The sequence below is a fragment of the Bos indicus x Bos taurus genome, chromosome 17, assembly GCF_003369695.1.
Source record: "Bos indicus x Bos taurus breed Angus x Brahman F1 hybrid chromosome 17, Bos_hybrid_MaternalHap_v2.0, whole genome shotgun sequence".
NCBI classification, from domain to species: domain Eukaryota; kingdom Metazoa; phylum Chordata; class Mammalia; order Artiodactyla; family Bovidae; genus Bos; species Bos indicus x Bos taurus.
The window spans coordinates 7,049,804-7,076,745 of NC_040092.1; the positions used below are offsets into that span (position 1 = coordinate 7,049,804).

Genomic DNA, 26,942 nt, shown 5'->3' on the forward strand with positions numbered 1-26,942 from the left:
CTGACGAGTTCTGTGGTTCATTCGTTTGTTCTTTATTCATTCATCAGAATTTCCTGAATGCCCATACACACAATGGAGACACATAAACAGACAAGGGAAATAGGATAGAGGGAAGCAAGGGAATTAGAGAAGAATGGAGAAAGAGCATTTGTTTCAATTTGATGAGTCTGATGTATCAGGGAAGCCTTCCTGGAGGAGGTGACTCCTGAGAGCTGAACTTGGCCAAGTGAAGAGGACCAAGGCCACTGTGTGCAGATACGGAGGGAGAGAAACACCAGTGCACACCCGAAACTACAAACAGTTTGTGTTGGTTCCCTACTACCTCAAGCTGCACCCCATCAACCCCCCAGAGTTCCAGGTTATATGATCATAGAACAGAGAGACAGCGCAGACGCCAAGGAGCCAACGCTTTATTGGGTACAGACCTAGCACGCTGGGAGCCCCACGCCCCTCGGGATGTGCCGCGGCTGGGCCCCCTGGCCTCTCGAGAGCAGCCACACTGGCTGTGGACTTGGGGCCCCCAGGGAGGCCTGGCCGGTGTTTGTCTCTCTCTCCGGACAGTCGTGGAATCGGGAAGTCTTCAAGGGCGGTGTGTCCCAGGAGGCTGGAAACAAATGCAGATCAGAGCTGAGAACTGTGGCCCGAGGAGTGTGTTTTGTTGGGTGGAAACCCTGGAGCCCACATTCCCGGATGGCGTTACAGAAGCAATGATGCCAGGAGGCACGAGCATGGAGGGGGCAGAAGGCAAACAAGCGGAGGCCACCGGAAACAGATGCGGAAGGGCCGCCGCTTCCAAGCGCAGGCACCTGACACGCACCTCGGCCACCAGTGCTGGCTCTGGGCTGGGGTCTTTCACTCGCATCCCACTCACAGTGCTACTCTGGGTAGCTGGGATCACTACTCCCATTTCTCGGCTGAGAACACAGATGCTCACAAGGTCTCATCACGTGGCTGTTACAGGAAGACCTGAGCTCTAGGGGCTGAGTGGTTCCGAATCCTATAACACAATTGCGTCTCAGGCAACCGGGCTGTACTGTCAGCTCCCAACACCCACGTGCAAGTCAAAGGTGGAAGAGGGTTTTAGGCGGGCGCTCCGTTATCGCAGAGAGCATTGCTGGGAGCGGGAAAGGGAAGCTGAGCTTTAAAAAGAAAAAAAAAAAAAAAAAGGCAGAGACAAGATGTTCTGTGAGGACGTTTGCTAAGGGCTGCTCCGCTTCTGGACGTGTGCCCTTTACTTGGCCTTTGAAACCGAGTTCTGTGTCCCCGAGAGCATAATAATGTAAATGAACATCAGATCTTTCCTCGGTAATTGAGAGCAGAGAGAGAGGCCGTGTTAAGTCAAATTAATTTGCTCTGATACCATCCAAAGCCCATCTTCATGATGGCTTTTTGATGGGCTGAGGGTGACTCCCGAAGTGGCAGGACGTGTGGCTCATTTGGGTCCAGGAAGGAGGCAGGTGTGGGCTGAACACCACGTGCGACCACTCAACCACCTAAGCCTCCGGCCGCTGCAGCTCCGACGCTCAGTGACTCGGAGAAGGCAGCCCAGCTGTAGGCTGGCATCGTGTCTGACCCTGGAGGGAGGTGCTTACTCCTCCTGGCCGGCCTGGTGGGGCTTCCCACTTCAGTCGGGAGCCATGAATTCTGAAACACGCCCTGAGAGGGGCAGTGAGGGGCCAGCCCAGCCTCGGGGCAAAGAGTGCCGGACTGGGAGTCAGGGTGGCTGGGCTGGCAGCAGACTCACTGGGTGACCTTGATCTTGAGGTCTTCTCCCCCTTTTCCAAGGGCGAGGCTGTGGTTCATGAGTTCCAACCCCCAGTGAGATGTATGATTCTAAAGTCTGCCTCAGTCTGCCCTTGAGAGAGGCAACACCTTTAGAGACCCAGCTCCTTAGTGTGCCTCCGAGCTGACTCACAGAGAGACCGGAGCATACGCCTAAAGAAAAACGACATCAACAAAAACGCGGGCTCTGGAGTTTCGAATCCCAGTCCTGCCTGGGCGAGTCTGTACAAGTGCCTTAACCTGTGCGATTCTGTCTGCCAACGTGGAGAACAGGGATGAATCATACTTACACTCTTGGGGTTACCGTGGGCACCAAATGACTACCTGATAAACAAACTCGTCAAACGTGAGCCACGGCTAGCAGTGAGGACATCTCCCTGCTGCCGCTGTGAGTGCCAGGATCAGGTGCAGACCAGGACCTCTGCACTTGTCCCCTGCCCCCTTCTCAGGCCCCAGTTTCTCTTTACACACTTAATGCAAGAGCTGGACTTCGCTGTGTCAAGGCCGCTTCCCACCTCCCACCCTGGCTCTCCCCCGACTCTGTGGACAGACGCCGTCACGCCTCCCTCCAGATGAACGGGGCACTGGGAAGAGAAGGAGTCAAGGGTGGGGAGGCTTTAGGAGCCCGGGACCACCTTACAGCATCCTCCCACCCCACCCAAGCTGAACCTCTTTAAATACAGATAGGCTTCCTATCTGTATTTTAAAGAGCAGAGAAACCAATGGCTCCTAGGGAGGGCTTCTAAGTTGTGCCTTTATCAGCAACACATTATTTGCATGAATAGTAACACAGTATTTCCATGAAAATCTCTAAAACCCCTCCTCCCTAGAGAAATGAGTCACACCATTACAGGCAGTGGCAGCAACTGCTTGTGTCCAGGCTGTCAGGCTGGACCGCCCGGTTTCACCCCCCGGAGGGCCGGCGCCTGTCGATGTTACCTGAGCGGGCTCCTACTTCTGCAGGTACTTCCTCATGATGCTCTCCACGGCCTCCTCTTTCCTCCCTGCGCCTGGCTCTCTGTTCTCGGGGGACGCCCGCTCGCCGCCATCGCCCTCCAGCCGGGGGGCACTCGGCCGACTCTTGATGCTGTCGGCGCTTTTGAAGGACACGATGGAGCTGGAGGAGGAGGACGAGTCAGAGAGGTGAGCAGGGTCCTCCCTGGACTCCGGACTCCTTTTCAAAACGGTGCCGATCCCGGAGACAAAGCCCCGGTCGGCCTCTTCCGTCTCAAAGCGGACGCTCAAATGCTGTGAACTGTCTCGCCCATCTTTGGCCGCTCTGGGCAAGGACGTGGGCGTCTCGGGCTTCCGGATGGCCGGCAGGAAGTCATCGAAATCCACTTTGGTCTTGCGTTCGTAGTTGAGGCTTGGGACCTTCCAGCTGAACGGGTCGCTGCCCAGGGGGTCCCCCATCAGGTGGGCGAACTGGCGGTTCTGGAAGACGAGAGGCTCCTTGCCGAGGTCCGGACAGCCCGCATCGTCCACCGAGGACTCCAGACAGCGCCTCCGCGGGCGCAGCGTGGGCGACCAGAGCGGGTCCCTGCGCGCGGCCACTGGGGAGCTGGGCGTCCTCCGCGAGCTGGGCCCCGACTCCAAGAGGGACTCGCAGGAGCTGAAGCGGGTCTTCAGCTTCTCGGGGGGCGGGCTGGGGCTCCCCGCGCTCTGAGAGGGGATGCACTTGAGGCTGGTGGACCGTGGGAGCGCGGCCGATGCATCCAGGGCTGAGCCGGCGCCGGCTCTCAGCGCCAGGGCGCCCTCGTCGCTGCCCGCCCGGGCCCTCCTCAGCGTGGACGCCCCGGTGGTCTGGTAGATGGGGAGCGTGGGCCAGTCCTCCAGGCCCAGCGGCGACCCCCGGCCTCTCTGCGCTCTCTGCCTCCGGAGCCCTTCCACGAACTCCGACAGGGCGGCCGACGGGCTGGGCAGCTTGTCCCGCGGCAGCGGGGACGCGTCTCCACTCCGGGAAGCCTGGGAGGGCGGTGCGCCCGGCCTCTCCGGGGCCTTTCTCTGGACCCCGCACTCTTCGCCATCCCCGAAGTGGCCGTACGTTCCCCGGCGGCGGGAGAGCGGGGATGCGGCCTTGTCCCCCGAGGTCCTGCTGTGGACGTCCCGGGCCCCATCGCCGGCCTCCTCGTGGGTCCTGTGCCAAGAAGAGAAGCGCGGTCAGCACACACTGTGCCAGCCCTACTATCTGTGCCATCGGGCCTGGAGCACGGGCGCTAATTCTGTTTCGCTTTGGAAACGCGTTCCTGTCCCCGCGGCGCTCTCCAACGAACCACGTGCTCTAATGCGCAAACTCCAGCCACAAGTGATTTCTCGTTGCTTTCTGAAATGCAATTTCTGTCTATAATTAAACCCAGCTAAAAACGTTTGAGCAGATTAAAACTGCAGCTCTGATGGATGACTTAGACGGAGGACGCATCACACATGACATGAAGGACCTACCATCCCACAGCCTGCTGGGAAATAGGTAATTTGTTTCTTGAAGACTCAAAGGAGATCTGTGGGAGGTTATTTTCTTATTTAGGGTCAAGCCCGGAGGACAACCCCACCGAGCAGAGCTCCGGAGAGCCAGTGACCCGAATATGCCTCTGAATGAGGTGCTGTAAGGCTCCCAACTGTTTCATGGGAGGAGGGTGGGCAGGGGAAAGAAAAAAAAAAAGTTCCTTCAAAAGGGAAAAATTTACATGAAATCAACTTGAAACCAACACTACACAGGAGAGAGGACAGACGCCTTCTATTCTGGGACTGCCAGGCAGAGGCATTTCGCAGCTGCAGCCAACACAGCTCTGCCTTTGAAAAGTGGGAATCTTGGCAGTGAGGCCAAATCACAGACTGGAAAGTGAAGGGTAGGCCTTAAAAGCCAGAGACTGGAGTCCAGCAACCGGTCCTTTAACAAAATCTATTTGTCCTCCCTGTAAGACAAACCACCTCCTTCTCACCCACCAGCAAAGTTGTAATTTATAAAAAGCAAAAAGGGGCATGAAATGTCAGTGTGGGCCTGGGGTCAGTTTGGGCCTGAGGGCCAGGGCCAGGGCTCAGCCTGAGGTGGGGGGATGGGATGTTGATGCAGGTTTCTGCTGGTGGCTCTGTCACCATGAGAACGACTACAGAGGAGTCAGCACCTGCACATAACAGCTGGAATCGTGGAACCAGCCCTGGACCTAGTGCCTGGCACCCGGCTCCTCAAATAATGCTTAACAATTACGCTGAGTGGTTAATAATAATCAATGGCTATTCATCATCATCATTAATTAGCCGTTAGTGCTCATTACGATTACTACCAATAACCTCTGGCTCTCTGGAGCCTCACCTGCGCCGCCCCCCTCAAGGTGCTCCATGAAAGACTCATGTGACGTCCCAGGAGGATGGACAGGACAATGCTTGGGCAGGAGACCCGACGTCTCATCGCCCCTGGGAAAGGTTCCAACAAAAGCCACACCGTTTGCCCAGAGCAGCTGCTCCCTTCCCTTTCTGGCCCATCACCTTCCGTCTCCGTCACAGCTGGACTCGGGCCAGAATGGGAGCTGGAGCGCTGCGGTGTGACTACCTGAAGGGCTGTTTGTCAACATCATCCCTTTGGAGTCGCTCCCCTCATACACAGCAAGGTGGCACATTCACATCCCTTTCTTTCTCTCTCTCTCTTTTTTTTAATAAACAACTTGGAGCTGCCAGGGGCAGTGGGCTGCTGCAGAGCTGACAAAAGTCATTTCCGTCCTGTCTTGGCTCTGAAGGGAGGCAGGCGTGATGAATGTGTCCTGGGTGCTCAGTCTCTGCCGCCGCCTGCCACATGGGGATTGGCGGCACCTGTCGCTGAATCTCCTGGGACTGTGCCATCCCACTGGCCCCAGCTCCCCTTGAGAGTGCTGGCTGCAGAGGCCAGGATGGGGAGGGAAGAGAAGAGAAGCTACAGGAGGAGGAAGGGGGAAGGGCAGGGGAGAGGAGGAGGAGGGGGACCCCAGTTCTCCAGCCCAGGCTGTCAAGCCCCTGCCGAGTCACTTCTGCACCCTGACTCGGCCCCGCGCCCAGCACACAGTAGATGCTCAGTAAGTGTTGTCGGACTGAGTCAAGTCTACCTCCGAAATCAAGTCTCTGGGGAAGGGGAGGAAAGGAGGATGAGTAAGTAGAGGAGGGGCAGAGAGAAGTGGGGAGAAGCAGAGGCAGGACCGAGAAGACAGAAGGTGAGCTGAGAATGGACAGGACGATGGAGAGGAAGAGACAGGTGGCGACGGGGGCGGTAAAGCAAGAGCAGGTGCTGAGGGCAAGGCCAAAGGACAGGGGGGAGGGTCGCAGATGTGGGGTGCGCTGGCAGCTTAGGACTGGCCCTCCTCACCTTTGACCAAAACCTGGGACAGCCCGGGGGCATGCAAAGCTGTGGGCAGCTCAGGAGCCCTCGAGGTCACAGCCTGTGTGTGCTGCTGTCGGAGCCCAGAGGACACAGACTCTCCAGGCGACAGCCAAGTCCCCTTGGCTTGGCCAGACCAGCAGAGACCCACCCACCTTCCCTGAGGCCCACAGGGAGCAGCATCTTTCAGAAGGCAGGCAAATCAAAATGTCCCCATAAAGCCACCTGGCTGTCACTAGATGGTGATCTCAGAGATCTGCCCAGGGGCCCAAGGGTCGGTGTCATGGGGCTGGGGTGGGTGGGGTCCCACCTTCTGGAGTGGTCTGGCTGGTGCCTCCAGAGCCTCAACTGGTCGGCTTCAAACTAGAACACAGGCCCAGTAGTGTAGACTTGGGCAGGGCTGGGGAGTGGGGTGGGGACGGGGCGAGGAGTCCGAGTGAGGGTAGAGGGAGGAGGGCTGGGGGGGAGATGGGGAGGGACGGCAGGAGAAGGAAAGAAAGACGCCTCATCTTGACTGAGTGCTGTCTCCTGGGTTTACCATGCAGAGATCCACCCCGTCTCTGCAGCTCTACTTCCTGTCTGCGCTGCCACTCGAAGGGAGACGTGTGTGGTGTCCCCTCCTTTCTGTGTGGGGACGGCAGAACTGATCTGAACTCAGACGCCCTCTTGCAGATGTCAGGGTGAGGGGCCTAGCTCTGCTGCCCAGGGCCGGGTGAGACTCTCCGTTCCTGCCCTGGCTCTGGACGCTTTGGACACACCCTGGGAAGACTCATTTTCCCCCAGCTGTCCTCCTGGGATAACTCAGCTCAGATGGAACTCCCTTCCACTGGCATCGCATGATGGATGGACGGCGGCTAATCAAGATGTCACTGTGCCTGCCTCCCAGCTTTGGCCAGGGCGAGAGGTGATGGATAGGAGGTGCTCTGAGCACCTCTGAGGAGCTGCTGGGAGACGGGTATGGACACAAGCTGGGCGGGGCACTGTGATCTCCAAGAAGGGACTCTAGAAACATGGTGGGAACTTCTACACCTGCCCCTCCATCTGTCCAAAAAGGAAGAGTCTTCTCACATACCTGGGAGATAAGGAGCCAGTAGGCAGGTTCCTGGGCACCCAGCCACACGGGGCAGGCTGGGCCCGTAACAGTTGCCCCTGGCCAAGCACCTACTGTGTGCCAGGTGCTGTGCACATGGACACAGGTCAAAACAAGCAGATGGGCCACCTGTCTGCATGGAGCTGACCACCATGTCCATTATAGCCTCGAGGGCCACCCCGGGGGTAGGCGCTGTGGCTCTGGGCACAGTGAGGCGGAGTGGCCACGGCAAGCACACACAGTTGGGAGTGGCAGAGATGGGGTTCCGACCCCACGGCAGGCAGCACCCTTGCCTGGGAACCTCCTCTGGACTCCACTGTGATACAGGCTTAACTGTCTCTTTGACATCACCTTGCCCAGGTAACATCTGTCCCTTGGAGTCTAGTTTGCTTCTGCCACCCGCTGGCCTTGGACAGTCGCCTAACTTCTCTAGGCCTCAGTTTCTTCATCTGTGTGATGGGAGGAAACCAGGTCAACCTGGCTGCTGCTGCTGCTGCTGCTGCTAAGTCGCTTCAGTCGTGTCCGACTCTGTGCGACCCCATGGATGGCAGCCCACCAGGCTCCCCCGTCCCTGGGATTCTCCAGGCAAGAACACTGGAGTGGGTTGCCATTTCTTTCTCCAATGTGTGAAAGTGAAGTCGCTTAGTCGTGTCCAGCTCTTCATGACCCCATGGACTCCAGCCCACCAGGCTCCTCCGTCCATGGGATTTTCCAGGCAAGAGTACTGGAGTGGGGTGCCATTGCCTTCTCCAAGGTCAACCTGGCAATGACGCAGAAATAAGAACTAGAGGGGGATAAGTGTTTTTGTCTGTTGCATTCACTACTCTACCCCTGTGCCTAGAACGGGGTCCTAGCACAGTAGGTGTTCAGAAAACATATGAGTGAATGAGTGATGTGGCAGTGCTCTGGCCCATAGGAGGCGCTAAGTATGGGCACACAGTAGGTATCTTATGAATGTCAATTAACTGATGAACAAAACAATATATGTGGACACTGGAGCTTTGTAGTATCATCTGAGGTCAGAGTCTGAGTCATCCAATTCCATCTGTCTTTCTCAAGACTTCTTTGGTTGTTTGACGTCTTTTTGTGTTTCCATATAAATTAAATCGTTTTTGCTCTCGTTCTGTGACAAACGCCACTGGTAGTCTGATGGGGGCTGCAATGAATCTGTAGATTGCCTTGGGCAGTACAGTCATTTTGACAATACTGACTCTTCCAGTCCAAGAACATGATCTATCTTTCCATCTGTTTGTGTTTTCCTCACCTTCTTCCATCAGCATGTCGCAGTTTTCAGAGTGGAGGGCTTCTGTCTCCTTGGGTAGGCTCACTGCTAGGTATTCCACTCTTTTTGATGTGATGGTAAATGGGACTGTTGCCTTAATTTCTCTTTCTGATCTTTTGCTGTTAGTGTATAGGAATGCAAGAGATTTCTGGGTGTTAATTTTGTATCCTGCAAGTTTACTGAATTCATTGATAAAGTCTAGTAGTTTTCTGGTAGTGTCTGTAGGATTTTCCACGTATAGTATCATGCCATCTGCAAACACTGACAGTTTCACTTCTTCTTTTCCAGTTTGGATTCCTTTTTATTTCTTTTCCTGTAAGTATTGGTGACTCAAATTTATGAAGGCTTATTAGAAAAATCAGGATATGATCATGCAAAAATGCTGGAATTTCTACTCTTTGTAACCCGGGAAGCTAAGAATCCAGGCTTTGGGAAGCAGACGCACGGGTTCAGATCTTGGCTCTGTCCCTCCCTTGCCATGTACCCTGTGAAGCCTGGCTGTGAGGGTGGGCACCGTGACCCTGCTGAACCTCAGAGATGATGGACATCATCGAGACAGTCAGTACCGCTGAGCAAGGCCCACAGACGCCTCTGCCTGCCCCCAGCTCTTCATGGGAGGTGGGCCCTGGCGCAACTGAACTTGCATACATCACTTATTCATTTCACAACATGACTACTCGTGAATACATGCCTAAGATCCTCACAACTGCTTTTCAGTTAACGGCCCCTCCCATCAGGGCTACAGAAGGCCCTGGATTGAGGGCAGATGTTCAAGAATAAGCAATTCCTGGGACTTCCCTGGTGGTCCAGCAGCTAAGAATCCACCCTGCAACACAGGAGATGGGGTTCGATCCCTGGGTGGGGAACAAAGATTCCACGTGCTGTGAAGCTTTGCAGCCCGTGCATCACAACAAAAGATCTGGCACGACCCAACCCATGAGCTGCAACTCAGACCTGACACAGCCACATAAATAAATGTATTTATTTTTAAAAAGAATAAGCAATTCCTATGTCCGAGCCCGCTCTGAGCAACACAGGAAAGGTGTGAGGCTACTCAGGTCTGTTCAGCCTCAGAGCAAGCCAGCTGCTGAGACATGGGTCTGGTTCAGGCCACACCTTCCCCTGCCAAGCCATCCTGTGACCACAGCTCCCTTGTTTCTCCTCTGGTGCCAACCATGGAGGAGATGCTCCAAGAACACTGGGTGAAGAATAAAAAGGCACATCCTTTCATCTCGTCAGGATCTGGATGATCAGCCCACCTTGCAGATGAGGAAACTGAGGCTCACCGGGGAGAAGCCACTGCTCGAGGCTCACACTGCTCAGCGGCAGAGCTGGGATCTGAAGCAGGGTTGGCCAGATCTCACACCCTTGCTCTGCCCTTCACAATCACACGCCCTGGGCATAGAAAGCTAGGAGGAAACCGCAAGGAGCTGAACTCATGTCTACACGCGTGCACTGTTCAAAATCCACTGAGACACAGTGACTAACACATCATGAGGCCCAAGTCAGGGAGATGCTGGCTTCGCCGGTGTTAGAACAATCACACAGCAAAAACCAGACTCTCCAGGTCTGAGTTGGAGCAGAGCCTGGGCCAGCAGTAGCTACAGGAAACTCGATGCAGATTTAATGACCCCATGAATCATCCCCAGAGACATACTGTCACCCCCATTTTTCATTCACACCCTGAAATTAAAGAGGAAATTAAAAATGTATTGATGTTCTTTAACAGTGAGGCCTGGATGGGAAACCAGATGTCCTTTGAAGATGGCCTGAAGGTTCCATGATTGAGTCCCACATAGAAACTGATGGTCTGTGAGAGAAGCTGGCATGGCGCTCAGACTGTGCCTGACATGGCAGGAAACTCGGCACATTTATTAGGCCCCTACAGTGTGCATGGGAATTCTGCATCACAGGAGTATGTTGTGCCTTTAGGCTTTGCAGACGTTATTCGATTTTCTCTCCATGACAGCCCTCTAAGTCAGCTACTAATAACCTCCCATTTCACAAATGGGCTCAAGAAGGATGAGCCAGTTGTCACAGAGTAAATGGGAGAATGTGGATTTGAATCCAGCTTTGGGAACACGGGTCCTGACTGCTCTGCCCTACTGTTCGTTACTGTTGACTGTTCTGTTTCACAGAGGGGGAAACTGAGGGTCAGAGAGGCAGATGGAGAGGGAGGAGCAGAGACGAGGCTCCCACCTCGATCTGACTGACTCTATATGACATTCGGCTAAGCTCCTCACAGGAGAAGACGGGCTGTCTTAGCCTTTCAGAGGCACACTGAAGGGTGGATGCTGCGTCAGCCCATGAAGAAGGGTCAGCAGTGCAAGAAGCTCCAGGAACACCGTGAACCCTGGAAATGCTACGAGAGGCTGGCAAGCGATGGGGAGGGTCCGGGGCTGGAGAGCACAGCCTCTCTGGAGGTGGGGTGCAGTCAGGCGTTCAGAAGAGGGTAGGATCTGGGGGTGGGGGTGATGCTGAGGAAGAACTCCAAGGAGAAGAAAGTCCCTCCTACCAGCTAGTAGCTTGTTCACTGGTTTCTGCAAAACCCTGGACCAGCAAGGGCTGGTGTCTACATTTCATAGGCAGAGGCACCAAGACTTAGAAAACCCCTTGGCTGAAAGGGAAGATTGAAAAAAAAAAAGGCTGAGCCCGAAGAATTGATGCCTTTGAACTGTAGTGCTGGAGAAGACTCTTGAGAGTCCCCTGGACAGCAAGGAGATCAAACCAGTCCATCCTAAAGGAAAGCAACCCTGAATATTCACTGGAAGGACTGATGCTGAAGCTGAAGCTCCCATACTTTGGCCACCTGATGCGAAGAGCTGACTCATTTGAAAAGACCCTGGTTCTGGGAAAGACTGAGGGCAGGAGGAGAAGGGGACGACAGAGGATGAGATGGTTGGATGGCATCACTGACTCAATGGACATGAATTTGAGCAAGCTCTGGGAGATGATGGACAGGGAAGCCTGGCGTGCCACAGTCCATGGGGTCGCAAGGAGTCGGACACAACTGAGCGACTGCGCAACAACAAGAAGCAAGGAGGATGCTGGGCGTGGAACGCTGAAGGAGACCTCAACAGCGAGCCGAAGAGAGGTGGAAGAAGCCGCAGAGAGGCCCGCAACCTGGTTACTTCTGGCCTGAAGGTGGAGAGACTCAGGAAATAGATTCTGGAAATACACTATATTCCTTATAGTAGAATGTTTTTATGAGACAAGACAGTGCTTAAGCCGTGCTTGCCGTTTTCTCTGATCTTAAGCAGGTACCGAGTCCTTGACACTTAAAAAACCGATCTGGTGAACTGCCCTCAGGACACCACCTGTGTATCTCCTGCAGGTGGACAGAATCTGCCACGTCTCACCCGCATGTTCTTACTGGCCAACCAGTTACTGGAACCTGGGAGTTTTGAACAGAGCTGCCATCAGAATCAGGCTTGACTCTCTACAAAAAAACAGTCTGTTTCAATGGGAGTGGGGCAGTAGGGGAACCATTCTGGTTTCAGTTCAGTTCAGTTCATTCGCTCAGTCATGTCTGACTCTTTGCGACCCCATGAATCGCAGCATGCCAGGCCTCCTTGTCCATCACCAACTCCCGGAGTTCACTCAAACTCACATCCATCGAGTCGGTGATGCCATCCAGCCATCTCATCCTCTGTCATCCCCTTCTCCTCCTGCCCCCAATCCCACCCATTCTGGTTTAAAAGAGACTAAAGGCTGGGACTTCCCTGGCAGTTCAGTGGTGGTTCAGTGGCTTCCCTGGCGATTAAGACTCTGTGTGTCCACTGTAGGCGACGTGGGTTCAATTCCTGGTCAAGGAACTAAGATCCCACATGCCACGTGGTGCCACCAAAAAAAAAAAAAGACTAATAGAAGATGTTAACAAGAGGGGAAATTGAGGGTAGAAAGACAGGGAAGGGGTGGATATGGGTGCTCTGTTCTTTCAGCTCAGTTTTTCTTTAAGTCTAAACCTTTTCTAAAATATAAAGTCTGTTTTTCTTTCTTGTAAATAAAAGAGAGAGACCTGAAGAAACAAAACAACATAATACAACGAGTGTCCTTAACAGGAGCCTTCTTTTTAAAAACTACAGTGAGGGGACTCCCCTGGCAGTGCTGTGGCTAAGACTCCATGCTCCCAATGCACGGGGCCCAGGGTTGATCCCTCATCGGGAAACTAGATCCCACATGCTCCAAATAAGGGCTCACAGGGGCCCGGGGTTGAGCCCTCATCGGGAAACTAGATCCCACATGCTCCAAATAAGGGCTCACGTGTGGCAACTGAAACCCAGTGCAGCCAAATTAAAAAATTAAAAAAAAAATAGAAGTACAGTGATACAACTTCAGAACAACTGGGTTAATATAAACGTTGGGATCTTGGAGGATATTGTGGATCTGTTCATTTTCTTAGCGGTGAAAATGGTGCGGCAGTTTGGAAAGCCCTTCTCTGGCGGGACAAAGATGCGAAATTATTTTAAGGAGAACTGGCATGGTGTTTTCAACTTACTTTCATAGTGCTGGGGATAAAATATATGTTTCGATATAGACAAAAGTAGAGAGGAAGATAAAGATAGAAATAAAATCAATATTAAAAAAATTATCAAATTACGGTAGAGGCTAGCAGAGTGACAGTGCCCAGTCACCTTCAGGGTTGAGAAGAGAAGAGAGACAGAAAGGAGCGGGGGGAGGGGGATAGGAAGGGATGCTTTACTGGTGATTCTATTATCAATTAAAAAAAAAAAAACAAAAAGCCAGTATTTCTGCCTGACTTTCAGTGTTCAGCCCAAGTACAGCCGCCTCCAGAAGTCTGTGCCCACCTCCCAGCCTGGGCTGGGGTCTCCTCTGATCCTCAGCGCCCCTGTGTTTTCCTGTCCTTCGTCCTGTAACCGTTTGCTTACTTGTTTACAACTCTCAACAACTAGACTCAGTTTTCTTCTGTGATTTCCCAGGATCTAGAACAGTCCATCAAGGGAAGTTCGTGGAATGGGAAGAATGAAAGACAGGAGGAATAGGAGGACGAGAATGAAGAAACAAGGGACAAAAGGCCTCATCTGGCAGGTTCATTCAGACCCCAGTAGCCCCACTTACGGGTCAGTCAAAGCCGCTTCTCTGCGCTTAAAACCAAGAGATTCAAAACCAACTTCCAGTGCACAACCTAGAGGGAATTCTTCCTATGTGGGAACCCGATCCAAAGCCCGGTCTTGTTTCTCCAGAATTTCATCCCCTTCAGAACTGAGAGGGAGCTGGAACCACATTCTCCTCCTGGAGAGACGGAGACGCAGAGAGCCTCCTGGGTCAGCCTGAGATGGGAGAGCACCGGCTCTCAAACCTCAGCCTGCCCTTCAGACACAACCTCTACGATGTCCTGAAAGAACACACAGGGTGTGAAAAGTGACCAAGTCGGATCAGAGAGTCCACTTGGGGTCAACACAGGTAAGTAAATTCACGACGCTTTCTTTTGGTTTCCAGGACAGGCACTAGCTCTGCTGAGTACCATACAACGGCAGTAACCACAGTCTCTGACTTTTCACAGCACCCAGTTCGTCATAAATGCAGCTTTAAGTGAATGGAAGTTATCTGTCCATCCACCCCTCCTCCTTGCCATTCAGAACCTTCTGTGGAGTGCCATGATGCCAGCTCCTGCTGACACTGAGGTGAAGGACCCTTGTGTTCAAGAAGCTGATACTCTAGAGGGGAAGGAGTTGACCAGCCTATGAGTAGAGGGAAGTATGAATGACCCTTCATGTCCTCCTGGGCTCAGACACCAAGGAAGAAATATTTACTGAGTAAAAGGAGTAGAAAAGTCTGATTTTAGCAGATCACAGCTGATTCCAGATGTGATCGTCCAGCTTCTATGAGAGAAAACCTCCTCAAAACAAAAAACAAAAAACCCCAGAAAAGCTACATTTAAACATAAAGGCACCAGAGGGTTCAAACAATAGCCCTATCTAACACAGAATCTAACACAGAGCAGAAGTGAGGGTGGTGGTCGTCCTTGAGTAAGGAGGAGGTCATGACTGCAGTGGATATCGGAAGGTGTTGGGGCGCTAGCCATGGGCTGGTTTTGATGTGGGTAGTAATTATTAAGGTATGATCAAATTTTGAAAATTTCATACAGACACAATTTTCGGTATGTATGTTTGCATAAGCTGACTTAATGAAAATTTAGCTCAGAGAACCACAGATTCTACAAGAACGTTCTGAACAGTCAATGATCAAGCCAAATGGTTTTACACCAACTTGCATCTAACTTAGGTGAGCCTCAAAATTCCTGAAGGATTCGCAGATCTACCAAAGATCTAGAGCTCTAGATAGAAAACACCCCTCCTTCCCACGGAAGCCTGCCCAAGAGTGATGCTGGCACCAAGCATGAACCTGGACAGACAGACTTCTCCTGCTCCTCACTTGCTCAGGCCTTGGGTCCACGGTTAGTATGTTCGCATTGAACATTTCCACATCTTACCCATTAATCTTCTTAATACTGATAAAACTGAAAAGCACTCTTTTGTTCCAGGAAGACATAAAACCATTTTCATGAGAGACTCATTCATTAAGTACATTCAGGATGGATTAAAGTGATCCTGAGCTCCAGTTCTAAGAATGCAGAGACCAGTAAATAAATGTGCTATTGAAATAAGATTAGCAGTCAGTGCTTAACCTACTTTGAGAACAAGCTGTTTTCAATGCTAAGTATCCTCCATTCACATTTACATAATTAATGAACTAATTACAAACGAGTCTTATCTAATCATTTAAGCAGGTCTCACGTGACCCAGCCTTGGCCCCACTTCTGTGGTAGAGTAACTGCACTTCCTTGAGAGTAATACAACTTTATTTTAAAACAATACCCTATAATTTAGACCTTTTTACTAATTCAAGCCAGCCTTATCCTACATAAAAATCAATGGGGGCTGATCAAAGGAGGATGGTGGTATCTAAATTTATTGCTTTTAAGCAAAGAACCACAAGCCAAGAGTATGGGACTGCAAATGTTTACAGAAAGCACATTTTTTCCCTGAAAAAGGAAAAGTCGTAATGCTGCCTTTTAGCCAAACGAAAAGCAGTTGTGTTAAATCGGTACCAAAGCAAATGATACATACAACAGTAATTAGCTAAGATTACACAGTAATTAAAATCACGATGATTATGTGAGTGAGAATAATTTATACAATAATCTCCACGCTGCAATATGGTACTTGTCCAATAGCAACAGAGCAGAGCCATGTTTGGTAATAAATTCAAATCACAGCATCTCTAATTATGTGGTGATAGATCGTGGTCACTGAGATTTAGGGATAAACAAAATCTCTGACCAGGACACACACAATTCTGTTTGGACTTCCCAAGGCTACCAAATGGGGATCCCAAACGCTTTCCCCCTTCCCCCCACAGGGAGCCGTAGACCTTCAGGTTGCCCCACTATATCCCACTAATCCTGGTTCCACGCTGCTAACAACTTGCTCTGTTGCTCTGTGACACAAGACAGGTAACTCATCTGGCAGAGCCACCCTTGGCCAGAGACAGTCATAAACAATATGTAAGAGTTCTTTTAAAAGGGCATGGCTGTGATCCAATGAAACTTTAACTAAAGCAGGTCAAGGGCCAGGGTTTTTTTTAACTGTGTGCAGTCATTGGCTGACTCCTGCTGCGGGTGACAGGAAGCCACTGAAACCAGATTTCCATTTGAGAGAGATTTGAGAGGCTGGAGTGCAGAGGAGGGACTGAGGTGGGTGGGGCTGCAAGGGCTTTGCCAGAGTCTAGGACAGAAATGGTGGCCTGGCTTCAAGGTGTGGACAGTGAGGATGGACAGAAGTAAGACGGTCAAGAGTATTTGCCTGAAGTGCGGAGGCACAGAATAAACAAGATTTAGCCATCAGTGGACGATGGGGATGAGCCAGAGGGAAGAGAGCCTCAGAAGCGTGGAGGGCTCCAGCTCGGGTGACTGATGACAGGACCTCCACGTGATTCGGATCACACTGGTGGGGGAGAGGGAGGAGGCTCCCCCTGGACACACTGGGTTCAGATACCACAGAGACAGCCAGGTGGCCAGCTTCTAAACTGCAGGCAGTTACATACAATATACATGTTTGCCACTTGGAAGAACATGAGTTGGAGGGCTAGATTTGGGGATCACCTGTTTACAGTGATGTTCAAGCTGGTTTTAGAAAAGGCAGAGGAACCAGAGATCAAACTGCAGGCAGTTACATACAATATACATGTTTGCCACTTGGAAGAACATGAGTTGGAGGGCTAGATTTGGGGGTCACCTGTTTACAGTGATGTTCAAGCTGGTTTTAGAAAAGGCAGAGGAACCACAGATCAAATTGCCAACATCCGCTGAATCATCAAAAAAGCAAGAGAGTTCCAGAAAAACATCTATTTCTGCTTTATTGACTATGCCAAAGCCTTTGATTGTGTGGATCACAATAAACTGTGGAAAATTCTGAAAGAGATGGGAATACCAGACCACCTGACCTGCCTCTTGAGAAACCTATATGCAGGTCAGGAAGCAACAGTTAGAACTGGACATGGAACAACAGACTGGTTCCAAATAGGAAAAGGAGTATGTCAAGGCTGTATATGGTCACCCTGTTTATTTAACTTATATGTAGAGTACATCATGAGAAACTCTGGACTGGAAGAAACACAAGCTGGAATCAAGATTGCCCAGAGAATTATCAATAACCTCGGATATGCAGATGACACCACCCTTACGGCAGAAAGTGAACAGGAACTAAAAAGCCTCTTGATGAAAGTGAAAGAGGAGAGTGAAAAAGTTGGCTTAAAGCTCAACATTTAGAAAACGAAGATCATGGCATCTGGTCCCCTCACTTCATGGGAAATAGATGGGGAAACAGTGGAAACAGTGTCAGACTTTATTTTTTTGGGCTCCAAAATCACTGCAGATTGTGACTGCAGCCATGAAATTAAAAGACGCTTACTCCTTGGAAAGAAAGTTATGACCAACCTAGATAGCATATTCAAAAGCAGAGACATTACTTTGCCAACAAAGGTCTGTCTAGTCAAGGCTATGGTTTTTCCAGTGGTCACGTATGGATGTGAGAGTTTGACTGTGAAGAAAGCTGAGAGCCAAAGAATTGATGCTTTTGAACTGTGGTGTTGGAGAAGGCTCTTGAGAGTCCCTTAGACTGCAAGGAGATCCAACCAGTCCATCCTAAAGGAGATCAGTCCTGGGTGTTCTTTGGAAGGACTTATGCTAAAGCTGAAACTCCAAGACTTTGGCCACCTTATGTGAAGAGCTGACTCATTGGAAAAGACTCTGATGCTGGGAGGGATTGGGGGAAGGAGGAAAAGGGGATGACAGAGGATGAGATGGCTGGATGGCATCACTGACTCGATGGACATGAGTTTGAGTGAACTCTGGGAGTTGGTGATGGACAGGGAGGCCTGGCGTGCTGCAATTCATGGGGTCGCAAAGAGTTGGACACGACTGAGCGACTGAACTGAACTGTTTACAGTGACGGGGTTAAAATCACAGGATTGCCTGGGACCCAGTGGACAGAAAAATAGGTGAGAGCAGCATCCTGGGATCCCCAGCAGATGGCGGGGAGGGGCTGGGGTGGGAAGGAAAAGACCAGAAAAGAGAAGTTTGGGTAGCGCCAAGGAGCAGAAACACTTCCCTAGTGGCTCAGCAGTAAACAATCTGCCTTCAATGCAGGAGATGCAGGTTGGATCCCTGGGTCGGGAAGATCCCCAGAGAAGGGAATGGCAACTCACTCCAGTATTCTTGCCTAGGTAATCCCACGGACAGAGGAGCCTGGTGGGCTACAGTCCATGGGGTTGCAGAGTGGGACACGACTGAATGACTGAACGGTAACAACAAAAGGAGCAGAAACAGCTAAAAGGCCAGGTGGACAGGGGTTCCAAGAAACGTCTAACGGGCCAGTGCAGCAGAGAAGTCCAGAAACAGATCCAGACTGGAGAACATCCCCTGGTTTGTCCCTTAGGAAGCTGCTGACACGCTGAGGAACGTTCCAGTGGTGGCCCAGGGCTCTGGGCTGGGGGAAGCGGAGGCAGAAACGGGAGGGGAGTGAAGGCGCTGTGCGGGGACCCCACTCTGGCGAAGCCCGGCTCCAAAGGGGGGAACCGGACTGCAGGGTAACGGGTGAGGATATAGTTAGGCCGGGAGGACCCCAGGGTGTTCATAACCCACAGAGGAAGGGCAGCTGGAAACGCGGAGCCGAGACTGTAGGAGTGAGCGGGCGGCGGGGCACGGATTCCACGCAACCAAAACCGGGTCTCGTTTTCTGGGACCAGAGGGAAGCTGGGGCAGACGGTGATCAATTTACAGGTACCGTTCTGAGGCTGCTGTTTTTCCTTTGAATGAACCAGGAGTTTAGGGTGTCTGCTCAGAGTAAGGAGTTGGACACAGAGGAAAGTCAGGATGGTTTGGAATAACTTGTCCAGTAAAATGAAAGAAAACAGGCCAGTGACAAGGCATCAGCGTCTATACAGCCGGTTCAGTTAATGCCCGTCTGTGCTTGGACCCTGCAGAGCTGTGTGAGTGACCAAGGCTGAGGTTCTGAGAGACGTGGGCATGGGGCTTTGGACGAAAATGGGGCTTGGCCCCCTTTGGAGAGCCCGAGGTGCTGTGAGGACTGGAAGGGAGAGGACAGAACCCTTTACTGGAACACTCTACTGGCAGGGTGGTGGCCCAGGGGGCAGGAGGGAGAGGCAGGCACCCTGCAGGGCCGGGCACACCGTGGGCTGGGAGCCCTGGCACCAGCTGCAGCCGGCCATCAAGAGAGGCTCTGGAGCCAAGCCGGCTGCCACCACCAAGCCTATAAACTCCCTCCCCAGGGGCACGGAGGTAATTTAGTGTCTCCATCTCCAGAAGCTCTTGCATTTATCAGCAGCTTCATGACTCCTGGGCTGTAAATCATCAAGCTTTAGGCATATTTCTCTTGAGTTGACGTCCTCTTATAAATAATACAAGGAATGCTTTTACTTTTTTGGCAGAAGACTGCTTTCTCCCTCTCTTCTTTTTTTAGAGTGACCTTCTTTTTCAGTCAAATTTGGAAATGTCCAAGAGACTCATTTGTTGAGCCCTGTGATGGGCCAGGTCATATGGGGGTGCATGCCATAGAGTTCCCCTTGTCTCTAACCTGCCTCCACCTCCTCAGCAAGGACAGCGCCCAGATGACCCGGTAGCATCTGGTCAAGTTTAAAATGCAAATTCCCTTTGACGGAGAGAATCATCTGTCCTGTGCACAAGAGTGTGTGTGTATGCGTTTAAAGGCTAACAGGTTAATAGGGCTGGTGTGTGTGTGTGTGTTTAAAGGCTAACAGGTTAACAGGGCTTCCCAGGTGGCTCAGTGACAAAGAATCTGCCTGTCAATTCAGGAGATAAAGAAAGGAGGGTTCTATCCCTGGGTTAGGAAGATCCCCTAGAGGAGGAAATGGCAACCCTCTCCAGTATTATTGCCTGGGAAATTCCTTGGACAGAGGAGACTGGCAGGCTACAGTTCATGGGGTCACAAAGAGTTGGACGTGACTAAGCACACACACACAACAGGTTAATAGCAAATATCCTGAAATCAACTGAAAGTGAAACAGGAATACAGTTTAATAAATCCATGGCATCATTTTAAGATTTTCTGCAGGAATTTAAAAGAATGAGACAGACTTATGTGAACAGACAGGGTGTGATCTCTAAAGTATATTATTGAGGGAAAGAAAGAAGCACTTTGAGAATTTAGATACATTTAGGGCATGGCAACCCGCTCCAGTGTTCTTGCTTGGAGAATCCTATGGACCCAGGAGCCTGGTGGGCTACAGTTCAAAGGTCACACAGAGTTGGACACAACTGAAACCACTTCACACACAGACAGAGGTGCGTAATGTGGCACCATGTCACTCTGCGCTTTAAAAGCCCACAATACGCTGCGTATTTGCTACAGTACGTGTGTTTATGAATACATAGAGAAAGATGTGGAAGGGTACACACCGGACTGAAGACACTGACACCTTTTGGAAGGGAGCTGAGGTTGGGGTGTGGCCAAGAAGACTATCGCCTTCTCAGTTATATTCTAATAAAAGGGAGAAGTATTTAGAGATTATAAAGCTGGATGTCAAGGCACCTGAACTCTGGGTCAGTCTTTACTATAAGCTTAGGTGAGATAGTTCCCTCTGCAGACCTCACTTTTTCCCATTTATATAATGAGAGGATTGGACTAATAATAAATAATCTAATGGTCCCTTTTAACTCAGAAGTTCTAGAATCTTTAAACTGTAAACATACTCCAAAGAGTATGTTTAAGAGTACACGTTAATAGGTTAATAAGGGCTCAAAATTTTCAAGGCTTAACGCCATGGAATCTGGCACTCAGTAGGCACTTAATAAATATCATTTGGATGGATGTTGAATACTGACCCTTATATAGTTTTAATATTAATAACGGGCCAGCTCTTTGCCAGTAAACTTTGCCAGGTGAGTGATTCACCTCCTGGATAAAAGTCAGCGTCATGGCAGCATGGCAAACACAATACAGGCTTTGGAAGGATTAAAACCAGAGTGCAAATCCTGGCTCTTTTGCTTCCCTCCTGATGACATGGAGCAAATTACTGACCCTCTCTGAATCACAAAGCTGAGTTGTGACCAAGTACAGTTAGCATTTCTGCTCAAGTGTTGCTCTTATGGTCAGTTATTCATTCAACAGACATTTATGGAGCACCATCTGTGTGCCAGCCAGAGGGACACCAACATGAAGAAAATGACAAGGGGCTTCTGGTCCCTTCTTGCCTCCTGCTCCACTGCTTTCCTTGGTGCAGGCCCCTCTGCTCCGAGCTGCAGCTGGACCAGCCTGAGGACTTGGAGGGGAGTGGGCAGGGAAAGGGGGGCTGGGCTCTAGCGAGGGCTGCCTGGAGGTGCTGCCCAGGGCGAAGCTACAGGAGCTGGGGTGTGGCTGAGTTTGCCTCAGTCAGTTGCTCCTGAACCTCTGGGCCTCGGATCCCTCTTGTGCAGCATGGAGGTGATGGCATCGGTTCCCTGGGGTTACTCTGGGCATCAAATACCAACACCAGGAAAGCAGCTGGTTTTCTTGAGCTCTTTCTAGGAGCTGGGCTCTGAGTGCATCTTCTAGTTAATCCTGACAATGGTTTACTCACAAGAAGACATGGAAAGTTAAGCAACTTGCCCCAAATTTATGGTTACTAATGGGGGAAGGGAGAAAGGGATACACTGGGAACTGCAACTGACGTGTACACACAGTTGTTGTTTAGCCTCTCAGTTGTGTCCGACGCTTTTGCCACCCCACGGCTTGTAACCCTCGAGGGTCCTCTGTCCGTGGGATTTCCCAGGCAAGAGTACTGGAGTGGGTTGCCATGTCTTTCTCCAGGGATGGAATCCAATTCTCCCGCATCAGCAGGCGGATTCTTTACCACTGAGCCACCAGGGAAGCCCCATATACACACTACTATATATAAAATAGATAAGTAATAAGGACCTACTGTACAGCACAGGGAACTCTAATCAATACTCTGTAATGATATACAGGAAAATAATCTAAAAAAGAGTGGATACATGTATATGTGTAACTGATTCACTTTGCTGTACAGCAGAAACTAACACAACACTGTAAATCAACTATCCTCCATTAAAAATTATCAAACAAACAAATCCTTTGCCCCAAGACTCACAGCTGCAGAAGAGCAGCCATGGGACTGGAAGCCAGATGCTCTGACTTCAGTCCACGTACAGAAATCACTTCAGCCTCTCATCTCCCATTCAGCTCAGAGTGTAATTCCTTATCGTGCACCTAATATAATTATGAAACTTTTGGATATTATGTTAAAGTGCTTGCACATTCAGCTCTGGCCCCTGCTTCCTGATACACTGGCTGATCGGGGAGACCAGAAGTTATTTAGTTATCAGGAGAGAAAAAGTCCTCAGCATTCGGAGTTCGCCGAGGACATGGCTCTTTCTCCACACAGTCTTTGTTTTTAATTAAGAGTGGTAATCAGATAATCTTGCTTTAATTAACTCCCCCGATGCGCCCCATTCTCAGGGCCTCCCTTTGATATTTTCAACATCAAATCTTTCAGCCTAAGATTATCAGCAGACATTTGCCATTTGCTGAACATGCCCGAAAGCTTGGCAAGAACTCCCACCCACTTCTTTTCGTAAAGACAGCCTCCTGCTTCAGAGCAAACCCGTTTCAAGTCAGCAAGGGCTCGTCTGGGTCTGCTTCACTAGTATGTGATTTTTCTATCTTATCACATCGGCTCTTCTGTTATCACACAAGCAGTGTGCATTTCATCTTAATTACGCATCTGTTTAATCCATAATTTCTGATTTATGGCCATTGGCTCCTCATTACAAGAGGGCTGCCCTTGAAAAGGAAAACCAAATGAGCTGAGAGGAATGGAGCTGGAAAGCAAGAGGGAAGACAGATTTAAGTCCTGCAGCTGAGGCTGAGGCCCATTTGTTGGAACAAATTATTATTGGCAATCCTACAGACTTGTGAGGGTCCCATCTCAAGGCATGACTGAATTTGTCTCCTTCCATGGTAGGAAACAAAATATAAAATTCTGACATTCTAAGAAAGCTGAGATTTCCAAGGAAGACATCATCCAGCCTAACTGTCTTTATACAGACTTCCCATTAAAAGAAACAAAGCCAAAAAAACTTCAGTAAACATGTTTATAAAGAAAATTTAAATATAAAACTATCTATAAATGGAAAATTAGTAGGATTTGCCTTAGATGGAAAGCAAACATACTAAATCTACAGCTATTTTTAAAAATGCTCGTCCCATGCTATTTGAAATCATCTGGAAAACCATGCATTACGTGGGCTGTATTAGATCCTCTTCATTTTGACTGTTTGGGGCAGTAAATACACTTATACTTCCTGTTTCACAGATGAGGAAGTGAAGGCTCAGAGAGGGTAACTGGCCTGCTGTAAGTCACACAGCTAAGAAGCAGCAGGGCCATACCTCAGATTGGACCGTGCATGTCCTTGTCTAGGACACAGGAAATCGAAGACTTAAACGGCAACATGGGAAGCCTGGGATTCCTTGAACTACTGGTCACCCAGAGGCAGCAGGGGATACTCTTACCTGGGGCTGAGGATACGGCTGCTGATGGCTGACTGTCGAGAGGGGGTCCTTGCGGTGTCTGTGGCCAGGGACAGAGTACAACTCAACCAAGACTGCAGACTGCCCTCCGGCTGGGAGCTGAGGGTGGAGACGTTATCTCTAGAACCAGAATGCAAGATGTTGTCAACACGACGACAACCACAGTCACAGCAATAACTAGATATTCACCCCTCAGCGTGAGCCAGGCGTGGTGCTGAGTGCTGAACATGCCTCACTTTACCAGTGCTCACAATACCATCCCTGAGAGGTGGGAGCCAGCACCGTACCTGTGACATAGATGAGAGTAGGGATCTGGGGAGGCCAGTGTGGGTCTTAACCAAGGTCACCTAGTTAGTCAGGGATGCAGCTGGGATGCAAACCCTGGTCCCTCCAATTCCAATGCTCATGTTAAAAATCATTGCTATTCCTTGGGAAGAGAAGTAATATAGATGCCAAGGTATTTTCCAATTGTGGAGTAAAATTTGGCATTGGATTTCAGACCAAATATGTTCATGGAATCTATCAGTTGTGAGGGTCTTAAGTGCTTGCCTACCTTAGCTGGAATGTCTCTGTGGACGAGACTTAATTGTACACCCCATTTCTGAAAGCAGCACAGGGAGAGGCCGTGGGGGCCTGCCACTGATGTGGGTGTTGAATGACTATTTCACTTCCTGGTTGAAACGGTCACTCATTTACGATATATAATAAATATACATATTCACAAATTTTGTTTGTTTATAGAACACTCTGCACCATGGGAAGGAGCTATAAACATGAACTCAACATTGACCCTGTCTTCAAGAGCCCACTTGAGCAGAGTAGACATCTATATAAATAACCATAAAATCAAGAAGAAAACTATCAGTGCGGTAGATGAAGGCTGACGGGTTCTAAGGAGGACAGAGAGGGAGCCCCGATTTGTTTCTTGGAGGCGTAAGGGAAGGAATGCAGTAGTGACTGCTGGGCTACATCCTCTTTGACGGTTGGAGCTCGGCCACACAGGCCTGGAGAAGGGAGTGTCAGGTGGAGGGAACCGCACCCACACAGGTACGGAGGGCACGGGAGATACAGGAAGAGGAGTCCCAGGTGGAGGATAAGTCAGGACCAGAATGTGCAGGGCTCAAATGTCAGTCTAGAAACTCTTCTGAGGCAACTGACGTCTGTCCTTCTGACAGTGTCTGACGGGTGCGGTAAGTCAGAGGCTCCTCTTTGTCTATGAGAAGTCTATGGTTCAGTAGTATGTCCCCGGTGCTGGGTGTTATGACCATGGAGTCAGAGCTCCTGTGGACACTGCGGTGACTGTCCAGGTGGGTGTTCCTCCTGCGCACTGGACACAGCCAGGGGCTCGTCTCTGGCTTCGGTGTCACTGGCTCAGTTCTATCCAGGGCTCACTTACATCTCTTTTCTGCCGCTGCCACCGCTGCAGTCCACCGCTGTCTGGACGCTAGGAGGAGGCACAAGAAACAGTCCGTTATTCTTGGGCTGCCAGGGCCTGGGGAAGAACACAGTCTTTGATGTTTTGAGTCCCGCCTCTGACCTTTGCTGCTGTGTGATCTTAGGCAAGTTCCTCATCTTCTCTGAGCCTCCTCAGCTCCTTTGTAAAATGTAGCTAATCACAGGCCTCTGCCCAAGCTCTGTGGAGCTGACCAAGTAAGATCACCCTTATGAACGTCTCAGCATGGTTCTTGGCAAATAAGCAGTGTTAATTAAAGGGTAGCAACCATTACCCTTGCTCCTGTTTTAGCAGGACTCGTACTGCTATTAATAGCATCATAATTGTCAGTGGGCGAGGCACTGGCTTTATATCCTTTGTGACTGCTTGCCAATCAGACATGGGGCTGTGGCGGTCAGCTTTCTCAGTGCACTCTGGGAAACTCGGAAGCTAATTACAATGGTGGTTCTTCTTTAGGGAGAACTCTTGATTCAACAAACATGTTTTACACGTGATCCCACTAATCACCTTGCTAGTCTCCCTCGTGGAGCTGAGGAAGCTGACACCCCTGTCCAAGGTCACAGAGCTTTGAAACCCAGGTCTGTAAGAGCTACTCGGCTCATGCTCCTAGCCAGAGTGTAGTCACCCAGTGTACAGGCACAGACAGTCAAACCACAGACTTCTAACACGCGAGCCTGGCTTCTCAGGCCTGGACCCCCCAGCTTTGTTCTTCAGTGGAATCTGGGCAAGTCCTTCCCAGAAGCCCTGCTCACTTCTTCTGAGAGGCCCCTGTAGCCTTGGTCCCTTCCCTCAAGGACCCGTCACTCTCCTGACTTCGACTAACACTGCTTCATCCCCATCAAACTGCAAGGGCCCTTCCCAGGCCAAGAACATAGCTTACTTGTCCCTTTGGCCCCACGGCTCAGGCCAGACTGGAAGGTCTCTTGGATGGTGTCTGGTGAATCCAATAGGAGAGGGGTCTGTAAATGACAGGCCACTGAATCTACATATCTGTTCTTATTAATAAAGCTTTATTGGAACATAGCCACCGCCACTCATTTGCATTTTATCTGTGACTGCTTTTGCTCCTCAATAGCAGAGTAGGGCAGCTACAACAGAGACCACACTGCCTGAGAAGCTGTAATATTTACTATCTGGCCTTTTAAAGAAAAATCTGCTGACTTCCTCAGTATAACGAAAAGCACCTTTTGTGAACCACGCTTTGAGAGGCAGAAGAACGACCCCAAAGATGTCAACATCTCAATCTTTATCTCAGGAGTCTGTGACTGTGTTTCCTGAGGTGTTAAAGGGGCATGCAGATGTGGTTAAGATCAAGGATCTTGAGACAGGCAGGCTGTCCTGCATTATCAGGTGGGCCCCCTCTAATGACTCTGGTCCTTAAAAGCAGAGACCTTTCTCCAGGTTCGGTCACAGGGACTTGTGACTATGGAACAACAGTCAGAGATGCAACATTTCTGGCTCTGAGGATGGAAGGGGCCATGAGCCAAGGGATGTGGGTGTCTTCTGGAAGCTGGTGAGGAAACAGACTCTCCTCCAGAGACTCCAGAAGGAGCGGAGCCCTGCTGACACTCTGACTCTAGCCCAGGGAGACTCAGATTCCAGCCCTTTGTCTTGTCAAGGTCTTTGTTCTTGGCCAAGTCACTGGCCTGTCATGCCGGTGAACTTGCGTCTGTCACTTTGATGTGAGGCAGGGGCATTCCTGTGTTATGAAATTTGAGCTAATTTGCTATGACAGCAAGAGATAGAATGAAAGTATCTTTTCTAATGACCCTAAATCTTCTTGAGGATAATTTTTTTTGATATAACTTTTTAACAAACTATTTAAAAATACTTCAGAACTTTAACTGAAGTAGTCTAAGTGAGTAGCGCCAGCTCTGTTCCCACTGGTGTCTGAGTCTCCTCTA

General features: G+C 50.4%; 1 protein-coding gene across 4 annotated transcripts in view; it reads right to left on the bottom strand.

The window, feature by feature from the left end:
• Positions 1-388: 388 nt before the first annotated feature.
• MYO18B (myosin XVIIIB) overlaps positions 389-26,942 on the bottom strand; it is a 232,385-nt gene continuing 205,831 nt past the window's right edge. For all 4 annotated transcript variants that reach the window (XM_027566459.1, XM_027566456.1, XM_027566457.1 and 1 more), the window contains 4 exons: positions 24,982-25,029; positions 23,568-23,705; positions 2,722-3,919; positions 389-604 (listed from right to left, as the gene is read on the bottom strand). In XM_027566459.1, the coding sequence (XP_027422260.1) occupies positions 2,734-3,919; positions 23,568-23,705; positions 24,982-25,029 (1,372 nt within the window). In that variant the 3' untranslated portion in view covers positions 389-604; positions 2,722-2,733. The remainder of the gene's footprint in view (positions 605-2,721; positions 3,920-23,567; positions 23,706-24,981; positions 25,030-26,942) is intronic.